The 20,974-nt window shown below is 41.5% G+C and overlaps 1 protein-coding gene across 2 annotated transcripts; it reads left to right on the forward strand.

The window, feature by feature from the left end:
• The first annotated feature begins 1,005 nt into the window (after window positions 1-1,005).
• On the forward strand, window positions 1,006-19,445 carry g3bp2a (G3BP stress granule assembly factor 2a). 2 transcript variants are annotated; one of them, XM_083766089.1, is made up of 13 exons: window positions 1,006-1,207; window positions 3,283-3,401; window positions 3,902-3,983; window positions 5,066-5,239; window positions 6,818-6,908; window positions 7,066-7,171; window positions 7,750-7,930; window positions 13,027-13,128; window positions 13,671-13,776; window positions 14,151-14,210; window positions 15,151-15,279; window positions 15,979-16,106; window positions 16,785-19,445. In XM_083766089.1, exons 2-13 carry the CDS (start codon window positions 3,307-3,309, stop codon window positions 17,070-17,072), a joined length of 1,542 nt encoding a protein of 513 aa, XP_083622215.1. In that variant the 5' UTR covers window positions 1,006-1,207; window positions 3,283-3,306; the 3' UTR covers window positions 17,073-19,445. The 2 variants fall into 2 exon arrangements, with proteins under 2 accessions (XP_083622215.1, XP_083622216.1); XM_083766090.1 differs by having other exon boundaries at window positions 15,979-16,097.
• The last annotated feature ends 1,529 nt before the right edge of the window (window positions 19,446-20,974 follow it).

Here is a 20,974-nt window from a genome sequence, read left to right on the forward strand (position 1 = left end):
TTCCAAAAAGTGACTCATCCTTTTCCCCTGGTTTTGTTATGAAGTCTCCGGGAGGCCAGCATGGTAATCTATCTCAAGCTGAAGACCGTGGCGGGTAGAGTGGCCACTTGTAGAACCGGAAGGTCCAAGTTTGATCCCGGGCTCCAAATGAGCAGGTTGGTGCCTTGGATGGTTTCCTCCACCAATCTGTGTATAATATGTGTGTGAATGGGTGATGAAGCACAATGTAAAGTGCCTTAGATAAAGGTGCAATATAAATGCACCATTTAATCAGCCTAGTCCTCTAACCCGGGGGATCTCAACGTTTTTGGCTGGGGACCCCCAGAAATGCTCTCGCGACGATGATGTCATCAAGATGTGATTCACAATGTTAATGATTATTTTCATACCTCCAGTTCTAGGAAACACAGAATGGGGGCTTCTTTATTATTTCCACACAACAGCTCTAAGGTATATTAATGTAGTAAAATGTTGAAAATGAGTGGTATTCCCCTTTAAGGATTAAAGGACCACTTCACCACTTTTAATCTTCATTGGTCCTCTCATTTTTGTCTACTCACTTGTCTCTCAAGATTTCAAATGTTGTTTTTTTGTTTTTTTAACTAATGCAAGAACCATGGCGTCTATTCCAGAAGAATGTCTTCTGTTGCAATGTTTGTTTATATCAGTAGCTGACACAGGAAATAAAATTTGACCCAGGCTGTTCTTGTTCCCTAGCAACAATTCATTCCACTGACATGGTCTACACAGAATTGTGAGATATTAAGATGTATCACGTATGCAAATGCATAGAGATAGTATTTGTCAGAACTTAATACATAAATCTATGTGATGTGTATAATAAAAAGGTATAATTCTTCCTGCCATGCCCATGACGTCATAAAAATCAGTATTTTAGAAGGCTAGAGGCGGGCGGGAAATCAGACTTAATTCTTCGACGTCATCGTGTATGTTGTCCAGTGTAAACATTCCATTGGCTGAGCCGCGGTGACGGGGGTTCCCTTCCCCAGACTGCAGGGGTAAAACAATAAATTGAAGCCATCACTTTAATTTCTGATACAGCCAGAGATCATAAAGTCTCAAGACAGTGGACGGTGGGAAATATCATATTTCATAACCTGGAATACTTTGTATTTCAGAAACGACCTGTTCAATTCGTTATTTATTTTCTAAAGTATTCCGTCTAATTAGATAGGTCTTTCAAAAGGTAAGTTGGCTACCTCAACTAGCTAGTTAGCTTAGAGACGTCAAGCTAATTGACGCTATGCTAGTTTTTTTTCTTTAGCATGCTAGCCAGTGCTTTGTCTGATCTGGACTGAGATTCGTTGTACAGACAGACAGCAGCGGCTTATACTTCTACATCTGTTATGGAGTTAGTTTGACTAATAACCTTGACCAAGTAAACTGGCTGTTACAGTTTAATGACGGGTGTCAAGCAGATCGGCAACGTTTAATGGGTTCCTTTGTTTCACACATGCTAACGTTAGCTGGTTAGCCTCAGTGTTTCAATGATGTTTAGCGTTAGGGTTTTATAGGTGTAATAATCTCATGTCCTGTCTACGGTGTAATTGACCGATAACCGGCCACTCGTTTACGCGTCAGATTATTATAAAATGGTTTCTAGTTGTTGGTAAACACAGCGCCTGGGCCTCCGTGGTGCATAAGGTGCACTGCATTGTTTGACCGGGATCACATCATCAGAGTGAAAGCCAAGGATTTGTGACTTGACTGCAAACAATATAGCACTCGAATGCGATATTCTCGGCTATGTAAAAGACCGTGGCGACATTTGTCCACGCATGTTCATAAATAAGTAACGTCGGTGTTTGTCTATGCTTTAACCTAACGTCAAACTGAGCTGAACGTGTGTGACCGAAAAACAACGACGCCACAAGTTAGCAACAGCTAACCGTCAGCAGCGCTTCCTCCTCACCGTCACCGGTGTTCAGTTCACTGAATGTCTGTCAGTGCCGCCGCTGGCTAGGCTGATAGCAGCCGGTCGGCTAACCCGATAGCCTCTTTTAATCTAGCTGCATTGGCATTAATGTGTGCTTCGTCGCGCGAGCGAAAACAATGGACGCATTTTCAACTGAAATGTGTTTTTCCAGTTGAAAATAACGTCGAAGCTAACCGCTGATTTTATACTTGGTTGCGCGCGGGTGTCGCGCACCGAAAACAGCCGATGTACAAGCCCACAGCTGCGACGCGTTGTGAGCTTGTAGATCGTCTATATAGCTCACCGTTTATGTTTAACGATCATCACCAACTGATCCCGTCAATTAGTGATAATATCGCGATAATTAATGGGTCAAGTCCGTTCCCGATCAAACATTTCATAACCGTCCTTATTTATAACCTTGTCAAATGATGTGCAAAACGTCCTGTAACAATCAAAACATCAATGTAGGAGGTGGAAAGCCTGGTGACGCGAGGTTATCAATGTAGTTGCCAAACCGTGGGAGGCCCAAAGTTATGTCCATCACGATGCAGTCCCCCTAAATATAAAGGGGCGTCCAACTTTATTTAAAATGTAACGTTGATGTTAATCATGTTATATTAAATTACTGTTATTTTGTTGCACTGCTTGACCGATGCTTTGCTTAGTAGTAGATGCTTGTCCTCCTTGTCACAATGGATAAACATGATGGCGCAGTAGTAGTGGGTGCTTTGCTAGCTAGCTAGAGGAAAATCACTTGACTGCTTTACACTGATTGATGTGGGCCAAATGAGGGACAAAGGCAAGCAAATCCATAGCCTGATGTATGCAAAATGATTAGCTATCTGCTCCGTGTGTGATGATACAACATTAGATGTACATTTAAAACAAAAAATGTGACTTGGATGAATTATTTAAATTATTATTTATCCTGTGGTTATTTGCCAGCAGCATAACTGGCCTCAAATCTGTGTGTAACATGACTGCTTGTCAAAACGTAGTTACCCTAAGTAACCTTACATGGAATGTTTGGAGTGGTTAATGCTAATGTATACAAGGGACACGGGAATATAACTGGAACAATAATTGACATTGAACCCCATTTATGTGCTGAGATGGAGGATGAGCTGATGAGCTTTTCCCTTACCTGGACCAGGTCCTGTACAGTGTACAACCATTCCATACGTACCATACCAGCCTCTATTGGAAATGGCCAAAACAAAATAACTGCACTACACTGTGGAGTTTTTGCCACATTTGTTATTTTGTGACGAGTTGGCATGATGATGGCATTGGCTGTGTTTGTTTGGCATCGTTACTGAGTGATTGTCATTGTTCTGTTTCAGCACTTAATATTGTTTACCAAAGAAATGGTGATGGAGAAGCCAAGTCCCCTGCTTGTAGGGCGGGAGTTTGTGAGGCAGTATTACACACTCTTAAACAAGGCACCAGACTTTCTGCACAGGTAAACACAACACAGTACTTTCTTGAAGTCAAGTGGAATGTCAACTGGTTCTTGTTTATTCTCATTCTGAATTGTTATATTTATGACGGAGACGTTTTGCAATCTCTTGAGTCTGAGCTATGTTACTAATAAGCTAAAATGACGCAGTTTAATTTGCAACATAGTGACACATCCTCGGTTGTCTTGCACTATTTGGTTTACCTTGAGAGTTAACAAATGTTAATAGTTTAAGTTTGTTTGCCTAGTGAGATCATCATTGTGTTAGACAACAGCTCATCAAAATGATAAAAAATACAAAAATAGCATGACCTCACGTCACACTGGGTGATACTGCTGAGAACATATAGGTTTCAAATGACAGTTACTAATATGTTGGTTGTGCAATGACATGTGTTTAACTGATTATAGTGTAACGGGCGGCCAAATAATTAACCAACTTACAGTTGCGCTAAATCTGTGGCATTGGTACAGTATGCCTAAATGTTCTGGTTTTGTTCTAGGTTCTATGGACGGAGCTCTTCCTATGTTCATGGGGGACTTGACCCTAATGGGAAGCTAGCAGAAGCAGTATATGGGCAAGCGGTAAGTGTGTGTGTGTGTGTGTGTGTGTGGCAAGCACAATTTTACAGATGTTGATTTAGTAAAAAATATCAAAATCCTATGATTTAGTTTACTGAGGATTCATTTAGTCAAGAATGGCCATACTATCCCAGCAAGCCAAATTAAGTTATGACATCCTCCGACCTCCGGTGACATTCAGGACTAGGCCAGATCACAGCCCATATGGGGATGATCTTTACGTCATTTCCAGGACCTGGACGTCTTCACCAGTTAAAATAATATAGCTTATTCTGGGCCAGATCTGACTAGTTATGATATGCCTCGATCGGACTCTTTCTGATTCATCCAGGGATGTCCATCTTAGTGGGCACAATTTATGTTGGTTGAAATCAGGTGATATTCTGGGCCTGATCTGACAGTCTTGGTTTGACTTGATCTGGCCACAAAAGAGATGTCACTAATTCGTACAGGTCCTGACCGTGCTTGCTGGGATGCAAAAACACCTCTTGCCATAATTGAATGCCTGGTAAAGTGAAAGTGAAACTCCTGTAGAGTGTGAAAGTTGGACAGTAGCTGATATTGGTTACACACCAACATTATTATTGTTTGTATTTATAGATGAGTTATTAACCCTATTGAAGATTTACAGATAGAACAAGCACATTTTTTCTAGATGATCTCATTGTTCTCAATTGCAGTTTCATTGCTGTTTGACTTCTTTTCACTAGCTGATAGCAGCTCAACATGTGTTTTGTGTGCTACTGCTTTGCACAAACCTTTTGTATAAGCGTATTGGGAGTCACGATGGACACAAAGCAGGACATTTAAGGGACATCAAATAGGCCTGCCTGAACCTTGTGGGGACAGCAGCATAATATCAATGTACCAAGTCCAGCCTACTAGCTTTACTCCCTGTCATAAATATTCTCTCACACAAGCCGTATCACCTGTCTTCCATGTTGGCAGAACTTGGCACCATGGACTTAGATCCTCTCTTTTTTTCGTATTGGCAAACACTTTTAATTTCAAAATTAAGAAATTGATTATTCGGATGTCTCTTCTGCACACACTCACACACTCTTCTGTCTCAACATATATCTCAGGAAATCCACAAGAAGGTTATGTCCTTGCAGTTCAGCGAATGCCATACTAAGATCAGGCATGTGGACGCCCATGCCACGCTGAGCGATGGAGTGGTGGTTCAAGTCCTCGGAGAGCTATCCAATAACGGCCAGCCCATGAGGAAATTCATGCAGACCTTTGTCCTCGCTCCAGAGGTGAGGGCATCTTTCAAGCCACCCACATCGAGTTGACTTTAAATAAATCAGAAATGCTTGAACGCAAAATATGTAAGAAAAGGATGATGTTTTGTTTGTTCATATTAATGGAGGGGCTACACACATTTATGCCCAGTACATCTAAACTGCACAAAAAGTTCTGAAACCTAACTTTGGTCCATTATTTCTCAACTTGAATAATACCAATTGGTATTGTATTTTATAGCATAGACTTGGCATTGCGCCTCAATTACCCAGAAGCCAGGCTCAGTGATTTTATTTTTTTCCGGCCACATGATCCAACCGTGTGACGTATCCCAAAGCCTTATAGCTGAGAGAGTTGCACCTTTTGAGGGGTCAGAAAACAGCACTCAAGCACTAGTCTGTTCATGCATCCCTGGAGTGTGACGAGCTGGAGTTTGAAATGCATTGTTTTCAACAAGGGCGGCGCAAATATCAGCAATTTTATGTGTGCAGTATAAAAGTATTGCACAGTGACGACTAAAGTCTCACATTTTTATGTTGTACTATTACAAAAAAACGATCTAAAATGTAAGATCATTAATGGCCAAGTGAATAGAACAAACACAACTAAAAAGTATGACATCACATGTTAATCCTTAACCATTGAGCTTTTGGGCCTGTGGCTCCCCGGCTATTGGCACCTCCTCATCTGGTCACCAACCTAGCCACATTTTGCTATGGGATGGCATCCCATTCCTCAACCAAGTTTTGTTGCAAGTCAGCCAACGTGGGGGGGGGCTGGGGGGGGGCGTGGCAGTCTTATATCATCGTACCAAAACCCGGAAGCCAGTTGAATCACCTCAAGTAACCTGCCTGCTGCTATATTATATCACAACATAGTGTTCTATCATTGTCATTTACCATATCATTGATCCTGGTGAGTAGTGACGAACGGTTATAGATTCACGGTCTGGAAAACTTGGGATTCCCTTCCTGCGGACCAGCACAGGTACATGTACCAGTGGTTAATGGGTACCTCTGTACTAAACAACGCAAAGCAATAGTGAATACCAACCACTTGCAGTTTTGGCAAATTCTCTGGAGGCGCTGGCCACACGTTTAGCTGTGTTGCTCATTCCACAAACACCCGATCCTTATACCTCATTGTAAAGGTGACTAATCAACGATTAAAATGCTATAACGTACAATACCAATTGGTATTATGGACCAAAATTATGTTTCCGAACCTTTTGTGGTGAGTTTATAACATTCTACTTTAGCTACTGAGTAGCAACTGTGCATTGAGTGCCTTTCTAGGGCTGTATTCTATGAATGGAGAGCAAGTCCACATTTTTGTCATGGGTTTCATACCATACCTTCAAATATGTGGATGGGGATTCATTTGTTGCATGTTATATCGCTGTCTTATTTCAAAAGTTAAATTGAGATGATTTAGCTTAATGCTATCCTATAAAACTTGGGCCTTAATGAACAAACATGCCAAAAGCTATCAGCAACATTTCCCAACATGTGGAAAAAGTAGCAGAATCATTTGTGAAAAATGCAACTTATTCTGTTTTGGTGATTATTGTTTTTTTCCCATGTTTTCCTCAGGGTTCTGTGGCAAACAAGTTCTATGTCCACAATGATATCTTCCGCTACGAGGATGAGGTTTTTGGTGATTCTGAAGCTGAGCTTGATGAGGGTAATGGAGCAAAACATTTACATACATTTTACAGTTTACAGTGTTAAACGTCAATGCAACTTGTCATAAAGAGATGAAGAAGTAAAAGATAATACCAAAAATAAAAACAAAAACCACAGTGCGTGAATCCCTTTATCCCTGTTGTTTCCCTTCTTAGAATCTGAGGAGGAGGTTGAGGAGGAGCAGGAGGAGAGGCAGCCATCACCTGAACCCCTTCAGGAAAGCCCCAACAGTACCACCTACTACGAACCACACCCTGTCACGTATGTTCACAGATCTATATTCTATAACTGTAATTTATCCTTTCACTGTATCTATGCTTGGAAGCACCCCATCATCTAATCTAAGCTCACTCAATTCTGTAAATGACATGAAACAATGATTTCATACCTAAAAAGGCACTCGGACACACTGTAAGACAATTGAGTGGAAAACCAAGTTATTGTATATCCTATTTTCACCAACTGTTTTTGCGTAATGTCCACCGATTATGACATGCCCAGATCAGGGCATGTCATGGTTGGTAGTACTAGAGTCAATACTCCATCAATCTATAAGTGTTGGGAATTGATAAGAAATGCCATATTTCCGCACACAGGATACACAATAGCCTAGTGCTCTGCAGTCTACAGTTTCTTTGAGATTTCGTTATTTGTGTGGTACAGTAGGTCTGTAGACGCTCAATCCATAGCCTGTCCAAGTGTCCTTCAGCTTGACATTGCACTCCTACCTACTTACTTGACTGTATGTCACTCTAGATAAGATAAGATCATCAGTTTAAGTGAATTCCATTTTAATGTGATGTGTTGGAGAAAAACCCTATTGATTGGTACCTTTGCAGCAATGGAGTTGAGGAGCCCATGGAAGAGCCGACTCCAGAACCCGAGCCAGAGCCTGAACCAGAACCCAAGGTAGAAGAAATAAAGTCGGAGGTAGATGACAAAGTTCTGGAGGAGATGGAAGAGAAAGCCCCATCCCCTGTTCCCGTTGAGTCTCCTCCCAACACCCAGGAGCCCCCCAAGGTGAGAACAATGTATTTTAATTTTAATTGATTGAATACTTTATTAACAGTTTGTATTTGTACAGATGTACGGTTTATAATGATAAAAGGATAACACAAAAAGCCATAGGGGCTTGTTTCCATTGTGGTCCTCTGCGTATTTTCTTGTCTCGATTGGTTAAAGGTGGTGCAAGTGATATATTTTCGTAATATATTATATACATTTTATTTTGTTATAAAGTAAAATATTTTTTTATATAAAAGCAAAAAAAAACTTTAGAATGTTCAGTTACACGTCACCAACCTGGGGCAGCTGGATGGGAACCGTGATGGTACCATGTTGATCCCTGGATCCCTGGATCCCCCAGAGTTGGTGTCGAAGTGTCCTTGAGCAAGATGCTGAACCCCTAGAGTGTGTGTGTGTGTGTGTGTGTGTGTGTGTGTGTGTGTGTGTGTGTGTGTGTATTGGGGCATTAACATAAAAATGGATTAGTCGACTAGCAAAACGGTTGTCGACACTGTAAATCGAGTATTCGCTAATATTATTTTTAAGTGGTTGAACCACTTCCTTAAGTGTGTGTGTGTGGGTGTGTCTGAGCACGAAAACAGCATGGTTGTTTTTCACCACCTGTGCGCAACCTAACGCACATATTAACTGTATATATGGTGATTTCGGGTGTGCCAGTACAGTACAGTACAGTAGAGGGACCCTCACACGGTAACTTTGTCATTTCTCAACCGTTTCGGACACGGGCGGCTCGCCTGAATCGGGCCGGCACCCTGGGTGAGTTCCTGTGGGTCTGGAACCCCCCCCCCCCCCCCGGGACCCCCACACGGAGTTGCACCACTTACTTCACATGGGTGTGATTTTAATATCTTTTATGATTTTTTTTTTTTTTTTTGCTTTTCTACAGCAGCTGTGAGCTCTTTTGTTTTGTTAGTAGTTCTCCAACCTACGTACTAATCCATTCATCCTGGCTGATTGTTTTCATATCATATACAAGCCTACTGTACGTGGATTTTGCCGTCACCGCCACTTGTGTGGGCTCCAGTAGCAGCATTCAAGACACAGTCCCTCCTCACTCTGCCCAATATTATCCACAGTTTGGTGACAGTCCCACTACAGTAGCTCTTGCCGCCCATGATGTCATGTTTCTTTTTCTTATTTATCTTTCTTTATGCTTAACAAAGGTGCAGGCGTGCGGCATTATTAAAAACGAACAGCGCCTATGTCGCGATCATAGAGTTATAATGGTCGCAACGGAGTGAAGTGATCACTCTAGCCTGCTAGCTAGCAAGCCTAGCATTTAATAATAACTTAGCTCCTTCTAAAGCTATATGGACCAGAGCTAAATCATAACCATTATAAAGACCAAAGGAACTGTGGTTGTAACTTGTTGTGAACATTTAGGCTTGTATGAATTGAATGAATAACATCCCATCGTTTTTCAACCAGCGCTGTCCTCTCCTCCGTGCCTGTATAACTCCATTTCCACGTAACGTACGCTATGCTGCTCCGTAGAAAGGTCTTTCACTACGAAAATAGCAGATCTACAAGCTCACAAGGCGTCCATCAGTGAGGCAGTGTAGACTTGTAACTTTGACAACAGCTGTTGTGAATTTTGGCCAATCAGAACGGCAGCTGCAAAGCCAGCCTGCATGCATTTCGCTGGCTGTGCTTGGCTGTGTTAACCCTTCACTCCATGTTCGTTTCAGAACACGGTGTTTTAAACTTTTAATGCTTGATTGTATGGAAAAGAAATTATGATATTTTACCGCCGAATAATCGACTATTAACCGATTTTTATGGTATTCGTGTCTACTATCAAAAATCACGTTTGGTTAATGCCCTAGTGTGTGTATATATGTATATGGCACGGTTGGCACCATTTACCTGAAAAGGCTGGTCTTTACATTTATATGGCCCCTACTGTTTGGTCTCGGAGGAGGCATTTTGGCCATATACACACCTCCCTAGGCCAAAGGTTGGTACTCGCAGCGACGGGTACTACTGTGCATGAGTTGCCCTTTTACCTCGGGACTCCCCTTGGCCTCCCATGCGGATGGCAACACCCAAGACGGGTCATCGAGACAGCAACTCGGATGTCTCATTGCTGTCTCGATGAGGGAATACGGCTTAGTGCTTGTCTCCACCAAAGCTCCTGGTGAAAACTGGATTCAGTGATTTCTGTCTAAATTTCCAGGCTGCTAATTCACTATGGTGATGCAACGCTTGATCCAACGCTTTTTTCTCTCTACATTTCCAGCTAACGAGCACTAATTCACCTAGCCGATATTGGCTACACAAATCACCTTCATTCCAGACTGTGGCGTACTCGTTTGTCTTGTCACTATTATTCTCTTTGAGTGGTGCAACCACTCCCTTACGGAGCTACCGGGGTATATGTGTGTGTGTGAGTGACAGTGACGCTATTTCCGTGCTCGAACACAGCCAGAGACCCAGACACACACAAAGCTCCGTATAGGAGTGGTTGCACCACTCAAAAAGGGTGGTTCTTTGCGATTTGAACAGATGTGAAATCTCAGAGCCTCAATAAAAATACATTGAGAAAAAAAAAACACCTTAATTGTCATATAAATGACTATTTGTTTTTGTCCCAGAAATTCTTCGGACTCCTGGCTATGACCCATTTTAGTTTGTTCCATTGGACATGCGATTTTTCTTTCGCTGCGTCTGTGTCCGGTATGGGTGCGTTTCTGTGTGCGGTTTATGCAAATAGTTCTCAAATTTCCATTTTAACCCATTTAGACCTGGAACACCTTTGAGCAATTAATTCTAAATCCTGGTTACCGCACAGTTAAAATATTAATGCTTCTAAAGACATTAGCTTTAGCTGATTTTCGCTAGCTGTTTTGGGTACGGGGGCGTAGTGGTCTTGTTCTCCAAGCGAAGTAGAACGAGAGTCTATGGTGGCAATAGCCAACAGTGCCCAGATGATTGGTTCGTGTGCTGCTGTCTGTATGCAAATAGGTCTGTGTGAGGAGGACACAGATGATTGGTTTGTGTGCCGTCTGTATGCAAATTGTCTGACGACTAACGACACAGACATTATTGGTGGGGCAACGTCACACATTGGCATAATTTCAGAGGCCCCCCTTGGCTGAGTCGCCTCTCTAGTGTATAACATAACCATATTCATCAACATTTATCAATGTCCAACAATTATGCTGTGATTGGCAGGATGTCATGTGACTGATCACACGCGAGCCCTGTCGTGTGACGGTTCATGTAGTCATGCTGGTTACATTGATAAATGAGAACCAGGGCCACACAATCCGTTGGAAGTACTCCAGACACTTCATTCAGGAGTGGTGGGCAATGGTGCTGCGGCTCCGCTTGCTGCTTGCATGGCCCTCCTAAAGGCCTCACAGAGGGTTGTTGGGCTTCCTCCTCACGGAGGACACAGACTGGGGCGCTAACCCATAATGCTCACCCGGGTGCCGTCTACATTCCGGCTGTCACCCGTCTCTCCGGTGGTCACCATACCTGGTTGTCACATGAGTGGCATATATACTGATTCTCAAACATTTTCATGTCAAGGACCCCCAAATTGATGTACAACAAAATGTTTTTTTGCCATATTTTCTTTGCAATATTTGAAAAATAGCAGGTCTACAAGCTCAGGCAAATCACATTGTGAGCTTGTAGATCGGCTTTTTTCAAATAGCCATGGTACATGGGGTTAAAGTGGTTAAGACTCCCTGGAACTCCTGCAAGGAGCCCTGGGGGTCCTCTTACCCCACCTTCACCCAACTGACACACTTCATACTGTTGTCACTTCCATCTCTCCACTCCAGGAGAGATGTATTCTCATTGTCCTCATTATTGGAAAGGATAATAAGCAGGGAAAAGGAGTACCAGAGGTGGCAGCTAGGCATAGATAGGGATGCACCGATCCGGCTTTTTGGCATTCGATACCGATTTCGATACATGGGGATCCAGTATCTGCCGATACAGAGTACCGATCCGATACCCCCCACAAAGAAACGTAATAACCTATTAAGCTGTATGCCTCACTGTGTGGAGTCTGGAATCATTATTTTGTGTAAGGCAACATCAAGGCTTGACTTAAACATTACTTTCCCATCTTTGTAAAACAAAATGTAACAAACACAGATATAAATGCACTGAATTATTTATTAAATAACTGTGCAACAATTAGACCAGGTTAATGTGTGCGCAGGCTAGCCTGGCTGCATTCCACATGTTATACTGTCAATACTACACTGCTGTGTCACAGAGGTAGAGTTGTATTCATACTGTAATTACACATAATTATCGGATCGGATCGGATAATGGATCGGCCACCGATCCGATACCCGATCTAGAATTTTAGCCTGGATCGGCGCCAGTCTCCGATACGAGTATCGGATCGGTGCATCCCTAGGCATAGATCAATAATAATGTGATAACCTGCACTGCAGTCCAGGAATCCTGTCCTGATCTAGAAAACTGATCTGAAAACAAACGGAAGTTAGTTTGAATAAAAGTAGGTTTATAAGCAGGCAAGAGAATCAACAGTTGAAAGTTTGACAGCAGAGGAAAGGAACAGCAGCATTGCAAAGTCGGTCAGATATGAATGTACTGAGACTTTAAAATCTACGGTAGCTCTTGACAAATCACACATACCAGTAATCTGAATTGGATCACATACATTAATCATGTGTGATTCCACCCTGGCTAACACTTATCTGTAGTAGTAGTAGTAGTAGTATTAGTTTATTTTGGTCATAAAATGACATCTGATTTATATTTTATTTTAGGAAGCGATATACAATATAAATGCATTACATTGAATCAGGCTTTATTATAGTACTTAAATAAAACATTTGTTGTTTGCTTTCATTTGTGTTGGCTCAGCTCACATGGTGGCTACCGCCATCACCACAGCTAGTTTACATTCCTGTAGGAAACACTGTACAGTACATAGACTTATATCAGATATTGGTTAATATCAAACAATTAGATTTGTGTTCAAATTAGAAAACACAGGATTTGTCTCTCAATTCAGGTGTGTAGTGAGTCTTAAACTTAACGTGTGCACCTTTTTATTTTCTGATTAATTCTAATGATCGTTTTCTTCTATCAAATGTCAGACCTTCTCCTGGGCATCGGTTACCAGTAAGAATCTTCCTCCCAGTGGAACAGTACCTTCCTCTGGAATCTCCCCCCATGTTGTCAAAGCTCCAAGCTCACAGGTAATTTGTCACGAATAAATCAATAATGCAATAATAAGTATTATTATTATTATTATTATTATTATTATATATATTTTTTGCGGCTTACGCCTTTTATTGATTTTTTGAAGGGACAGACAGTAGGCTGACAGGAAACGGGAGAGAGATGGGGGGATGACATGCAGTAAAGGCCGTGTCGGGTTCGGGAGTCGAACCCGCGGCACACTGCGACTGGATTACCAGTCCGGTGCCCAGACCGTTACGCCACGGCCTGGGCCAATAATAAGTATTATTGGCTGCTAATTGTCTCTGGATAAAATTATTTTGACAAACAATTGGGTCATTATGACTAAAACATTTTGTTCCTGTTGAAAAATAGAAAACTACTAAAATAAATGTCTTGGTGTACCAAAATGTAAGAAGAGACCACAGGCAGCAGCAAAAACATTACTAATACATTTATCTTTCATTTGTCTTTTTTTTTATTTTATCACAGTGCTTCTTTGTTTTGCCATTGTGCAAATAAACAAATCTCTTCCTCCTTCACTGTGACCCCATAACAGCCCAGAGTGGAGGCGAAGCCTGAGGCCCAGACAGCACCCCTACGAGGACCACGGGACCAGCGCACACGTGACAGACCTGCCTTTGCACCACGGGGACCCAGGCCAGGTAGAAACCAAGCCTCAGTGTCCTGTCCTGTTCTGCGCCAATCTGATCGAATATAAGATGACTTTCTCAAGAACTTGAGAGGCCCAGCACCTGGGATGTGCATATCTTTACATATAGTAAAATACCAGACATGCTTGTAGTAATACAAACACTTGCAAGACCATTTGTATCAGAACTGGTGTAGGATAGATGGGATTGATACAGCTTTTTGCTTAATAATCCTGGATCTTTAGTCACGTATGTGATTTGCCTTGCATTTACAGATTTAAATGATCAATGTTTATTTCACATTAATCTTATTCTTTTTTTTGTCTGTGTTGAAACCGTCCAAGTTGTTCCATATTGACACTGACTGTGTTTCTTGTCACTGTCAGATGGTGTTCCATCCTCAGAGTCACAAACAGGAAAACCCCACTTCAGCTTTGTTAACAAAGGTAATTTCATTCACTTAAATTCCAGGAGCTGAGCTGTAGCAGGACAGTTGATTGTATAGTGCAATTTAGTTCACAATCAGTAATTGTATTGGTGCTAAGGTATTAGAAGTAGTGATTGTTTATTGCAGTGAAAAGTACAGAAGTAACATTTTATACCCAATGGGCCTCATTCACACACAATCTAAGGCGTCAAGGCGTTGCAACGCAAAGCAAATCAGTTAATTGTGACAAGTGAACTTGCACGTTGGATGTTCCTAGAATGGGGCTTGGAACAATGCTAATCATCTACACGTGACCGTGCGTTTGATTTATGCGCATGTGGAATTCATTATCTGACAGTGATAATACCTCTGTTCAGGACAAATTAAGGCTTTACACAGCCTATCACGAATCACACTTCGGTCTGTAATGAGAAACATTCACTAAAGCTTTGTGAATGAGGCCCATTGTCTTTAAAGAGTGCTTGTTTTATTTTATTTTAGAATATGCAAGACCTAAAAGGCACAAAGCAAACAATAAAATAAAAACATCAACAGGAGAAAAAAAAATAAAAAATAAAACAGGAGTATGCTTGTTTTTGATTGACTGAATACGTAAGTAGTCAGAAATGTGCCAAACAGGGATGCATTGGGTCCCATTTCTAACATAGCAATAAAGAAAATGCAACAATACATGGCATCAACAAATGCAAACGCATACAAACACTATTTACGAAAGATTGGGAAATTACATTCACCTCGCCTTTTGGTCGCCTTTTTCTGACGATGGTATTGATGCTAATTTATAAGGTTTATAATTTTACCCATAACCCTGTTATGCAATCTGAATGGGTGATTGTGATGAGTTGTGGTTGTTGTGTGTCCATGCAGGCAGAGGAGATGCAGAACCCAGTGAGATCTGTGATGAGTTGTGGTTGTTGTGTGTCTGTGTGTCCATGCAGGCAGAGGAGATGCAGAACCCAGTGAGATGGACAGCAGACGGATCATCCGCTACCCTGACAGCCACCAGCTTTTTGTTGGCAACCTCCCACACGACATAGACGAGAGCGAGCTCAAAGACTTTTTCATGAGTACGTCCACCTTCTCAGGCCTAAGGAAGAAATCAGTGGTTACCTCTGGCTTTTTCCTGTCACTATTCTTTAAAAAATAATCCAAAAACATACATTTACGTTTGTACATTACATTTTAGTAGTGTCCCCTATTTCCCACCCCACGCTAAGGGTGCAGCAGTTTAATAGATACATTTTCATAATCAATTTCATTGATTACTTTGTGGAAGGAGGGACACCCGCACATTGCCACTTGCTGGTTCAAGAGCATTTATTAGTAAAGCATAGAGCATATAACTATGCTTTACTAATAAAGCATGGAGCATATAACTATGCTTTACTAATAAAGCATGGAGCATATAACTATGCTTTACTAATAAAGCATGGAGCATGTAACTATGCTTTACTAATAGAGCATATAACTATGCTTTACTAATAAATGCACTTGAACCAGCAAGTGGCAATGTGCAGGTGTCTCCTTCCACGTCTACTGCCTTGTTGCTGCCAATGCACCTGTGCTAAATCGTAACCGGCAAGTCTTCTCTTCATATTGATTAATTTGATAATTTGAAATATATATAAAAAATCAAGTCCACATAGACCCATTACTTAATTTCTTCACGGTAGATTGGTGAGTGTGAACCCTCAGACATGTTTACATTACACACATTTGGCTGTAATTTGGAGGATGGTATTGTTCATGTCTAATTTGTCTTCCAGCCTATGGAAATGTTGTGGAGCTGAGGATCAACACCAAGGGTGTGGGAGGAAAGCTACCCAACTTTGGCTTTGTGGTCTTTGATGACTCTGACCCTGTCCAGAGAATCCTGGGCGCCAAGGTAGAGGGGGCAAGTACACTGACGTTTCATTATCCACTCGATATGATCACTTGGTGACGGTTTAGTGGCACACATTGCAAAAAAAATTACACCTCTTTTAATTTTACTTCCTCATTGAGATAAACTGTTCAGAGACAGATCTGAGTAAGCCAACATCCCTAACTATGTTTCTGAGGTGACATGATCATACTCATTGTGTCATATGAGACCTACATATGTACCTCAAAAGATGAGACTGGCGTACCTCAAACTTCATCATTAACTTTTCATTACCTTAATTAACATCGACCTTCAACCTTATTCAGACTAACGTAATTAAAATAAATTGTAAGCTGTGGTGTTTTTCCTTAACCTGTGAAAAAAACAGAAAAGCATCTTTCTAGATTTTTGCGTTTAAAACAACTCCCCCCTCCAGTCATGTCACTACTGTAGTAAATAAATTAGTAAAGGAATTTAATTACTCTCCTAGAATCGAGACATGTCCCTGACAATAAAAAATACAAGAATAATCTGTATAAAGAAATAAAAGTGCAAATCAAACTCTTAACAACAAAATATCCTGTGTGCAAACCGGTGATTGAGGTGGATGGTGAAACCGATTGGGGTTGTGGGTACTCTTGTATTTCTCACCTGCTTTCTTTACCCTGTTGGTAAACCTCATCCCATATACCCCCACTCCTCCTGCAGCCCATCATGTTCCGTGGCGAGGTGCGTCTAAATGTGGAAGAGAAGAAGACGAGGGCAGTGCGCGAGCGAGAGACTCGTGGAGGCGATGACCGTCGAGACATGAGGCGCAGCGACCGAGGTCCCGGTGGCCCGCGTGGCATTGTGGGAGGAAGTGGAATGATGCGCGACCGTGACGGCAGGGGCCCACCCATGCGGGGAGGCATGGCCCCCAAGCCTTCCGGTATGGGTTCTGGGAGGGGGGCCGGTGGTCAGGGAGGAGAGGGCCGCTTTGCTACCCAGCGCCGCTGAGGAAAGAGCCAGCAGCGTTTTTTGGAAGAAGTACCACCATGCTCTTCTCCATCATCTTCGACCGCTCTCGTTAACGAAACAAAGTCTACATGTATAAACGTATATATTTGTTTTGTTTATTTGTTTGTTTTGTGGTTTTTATTTTTCTCTTTTGGCTTTGGAATGTGACACAGCCTGTCAACCATTTCTTTGATGTGAAACGGACAAAAAACAAAATAAGCAAACAACAAAAATTACATGTTTTGCTTACTAGCTGTGAGCTGAGCATCCTTTTTCCAGTATCTCAAGAAGTCACAAACATTTAATTTGTAAACTTGTGGAAAAGGAAGGAGAAAAAAGGCAAACCAACCATGAGTATTCTGCCACACTAGGAGGGGACTGATAAGACTTGTACCTACAACAACACAGCCCAGCATTTGGAAGAGATTATATTGCCTTGACTTAACAGGGGTGCGCTACTTCACGAAGTCCCTCTATTGCACATTTTCTATGGTAGTTCTCTGCCCGTTACTGTTGGGGAAAAAAGAGGTCGCGGTGCAACTTTCGTGCAGTTTTGAGACAGAGGGGAAAAGCTTGCCTTTTTTTTATTTTATTTTTTGTGTTTCCTTTTTGAAAGAACACTGCTTCAAAGAAAATTGCATAATGCACTCATCAATATGCACTAATGGGTACTTTCTGTCGTATTACATTGACATCCATGCTCGGAACGCAGCTGGAGAGACGACCCTTACTGTTTTGCTTTTTGTTTTGTTGTCTCAAAGCGATACGACGTAAAATGGGGCAGGCCTCCCATGCTGGCTCGCGCAGAGCCTGTCTGCTGTGACCAATGTACTGTTTCCACAACTTTTTGACCCAAAACTATGCTTTCAATTATTGCTGGATAAACAACAAGACAAGCAAATCTCAACAGATTATATATATTTTTCTTTCCTCCTTTTATCAAATAAAATAAAAAAAATCTCAGAATCCTGGACTCTTCACCAAACGAATTGTGGGGAAATAAAAAGGATCATCCAGAAACCAAGCTGACCAATAGGAGAGTGGTGGCAGTGATGGTGGCTCACTCCGTTTTTCTTCTGTCGATTCAAAGTTGGTGTTTTTTTTTCTTCATGCTTTTCCTACCAGCTAGACCGTAAAACGGGGGGCCGGCAACATACCCCCCCTCCCACCCCTCCCCTTCCCTGTCTTAAAAAGCGAAGTAACATAATAAATGTACAGCAAAAATCATAGTTTACTGTATGTTCTGTTTTCTGTGTACAATTTATATATTTTTTCCGCCTCCAACTTGATTTAAAAAAAAGCATGATGGTGCCTTCTATTTCATCTTTCTCCAGTCTTAGCTGTAAACGGTTGAGGTTTGGGGCTTTGCTTTTTGCCTCTTAAATGGGGCTGCTCATTTTGAAATTTGTCTATACTAGGAGCAGAGAAACTTGCAGTATTCACAAGATTAAAGTGTTTTGCTTTTGTTTGTTTCTGATGCACATTTCGTCCCTTTCGTTACTGTTCTACCTACTACCTAAGATAATCTGCTGTGAGTTTTGTACATTTGTTTATATTGTAGTGTCTGCTCTGTCTGGGTTTTTGTAGACAATGGGTGCCTCATAGTTCTTGGTGTGTTTTGAGGAACTGCTCTGGGGGAAGGGTTAATTTAAAAACCATGACTGTCTGAAAATAAAGAAGTCTTTGGGGTTGTCAAAATAATGGCTTCCCAGGCAAATGTGGGGTTCAGTTTAAGACTTGGTTCTTGATGAAAAGTAAATTGTGGACAATGTAACGGCACACACCTATTGCATTTTGTAATTCAGACATGGATCTAGACACCTGTATAAGCCATTACTTTCAGTCTTTAGTCAAGTTAGCACATGGGTTAATCGCTGGACTCAAATGTCAGACTGTCATGTTTTCTCTGCAGAAGTTTTGTATTGATGTCTGTGGGTTGGCTTTATCTTCAGCCTGACATGACTTAACTTTTCTATCCATTTGTATTTTCACATGCTGATTATTCATCGCCCTAGATATCAATTTGCTTTTTCTCCTCAAGGCAAGTCTTACTATGAACGCTATAACTAGTTGGATAATCCTCTTCTAATAACCTAAAATTAGTTTTGTTTTTTCTTAACCACATTTTAGGGAGTGAAGGTTGTTTTATTTGATTCTCTTGCACTGAAAGAGGAAGGCATATCTAATGTAGCTGGTTTATTGACAAAAACTAATTAGGTCTTCCTTGTATGGGGGTATTAAACCATTTCCAACATTTCTGGGACAATCTGCAGTGGTTTCAGACACCCAACCTGTCCAACTGTACCTTCAGACAAATGGATAAAGGTAGCTTTTATCTTGACCGTTCCCCGTTAATAAATACTGTATTGTAAATCAATTTACAAACATGGTGCAATTCATCATAAGGTAAAGATTTGGCTGCTCTGTCTTACTCAGTTGAGGTAAAACAAATGTTTTCATGTGTAAAATCCTATCAGAATGGAGAAGCTAGTGTTTGGTGCCCCCTGCCTTTGGCATAGTGTTATGACTGCAATACCACTTTTCCCCTTAAAACGGTGTCTCACCAGTGCCTATAATATCCACACCCCTCCCTCAATAAAATAAAATTGTAAAATAATTTGTCAGATGACTGCACCATCACCACCGTCACCTTTGCAAAAGTGGCCAGCTAAAAGGAATATAGTGAAGAAGTGCCATCATGCTTTCTGGCTATAGTGTACATCTTAGTGGCATTAAAAACCAATGTGAGTATATAGATATTTAGTTTTTGTTTTTCACTGATATTTTACAGTGATCCACACCAACCAAACATGAAAAAGGTCCCTTGAGGAAACAGCTGTAAACTTTTTTTCCCCGTGGTTGAATATGCAGTAGAGTGGATCCGCATTGTGTATCATTCCAGTCCCATATTATTTCCCCCTCCAGTGGAAATAGAATGAACCATCTCGGCTTTACCGGGTGTTTGTTAACAGTTCGTTGCTATCTCCATTTACTGTGTTTACCGTCTACTTGTTTCTAGTTGGGGGGGGGGGGGGGGGGGCTGTTGCAGGTGGAGATTTTCTTCTTTTTTTAAGTTTTCCATTTTGAATGTGTTGAACTTAACATACAATAAACTACTGATATCAGCACCACTCATAAACTTGTCATGTTTTCCGGCTGTACCATTAAAAAAAAGAAAGATTATGTCATTAATCTTGCATGAAGACAAAGGAGACAAAAATGCAGACACTAACAAAATATATTTGCCCCAGGGCTTGCATTTTGCTATCAAGCACAATACTTTCCATCAGGTAGATGGCACTCCCAAAAGTGGTGTCTGTATCATTCCAACAAGGCAATTATTTTGACCACAGAAGGTAACATTGGTTAAGTGGGGATAAAATAATTTTGGTTCGTGTCTAAGCCAGATTTTCTTGCAGCTATTGAGCAAGTGTTCCAGTCTTGATGGTATATCTAATTAAGTTTGAGGTTTTAAAAGACCAACCCTTAAGTTGCAAAACTGTTATTCATGATCATACTTTTTCCATCACTTACAACGTGTTGTTTGTAATTTAGCAGGAAACCGGTGGATTGTGCAGTCCGGGTAGGGAATGAGGCATTACCCCAGGTGAAGGAGTTCAAGTATCTCGGGGTCTTGTTCACGAGTGAGGGGAGAACGGAGAAGGAGATCAGCCGGAAAATCGGAGCGGCAGGGGCGGTATTGCAGTCGCTGTACCGCACTGTTGTGACGAAAAGAGAGTTGAGCCAGAAGGCAAAGCTCTCTGTTTACCGAGCAATCTTCGTTCCTACTCTCACCTATGGTCATGAAGTGTGGGTCATGACCGAAAGAATATAAGGTCTCGAATACAAGCGGCCGAAATGAGTTTTCTTCGACGGGTGGCTGGCATCTCCCTTAGAGATAG

The sequence above is a fragment of the Protomyctophum parallelum genome (assembly GCF_964188405.1).
Source record: "Protomyctophum parallelum genome assembly, chromosome: 5".
Taxonomy (NCBI): domain Eukaryota; kingdom Metazoa; phylum Chordata; class Actinopteri; order Myctophiformes; family Myctophidae; genus Protomyctophum; species Protomyctophum parallelum.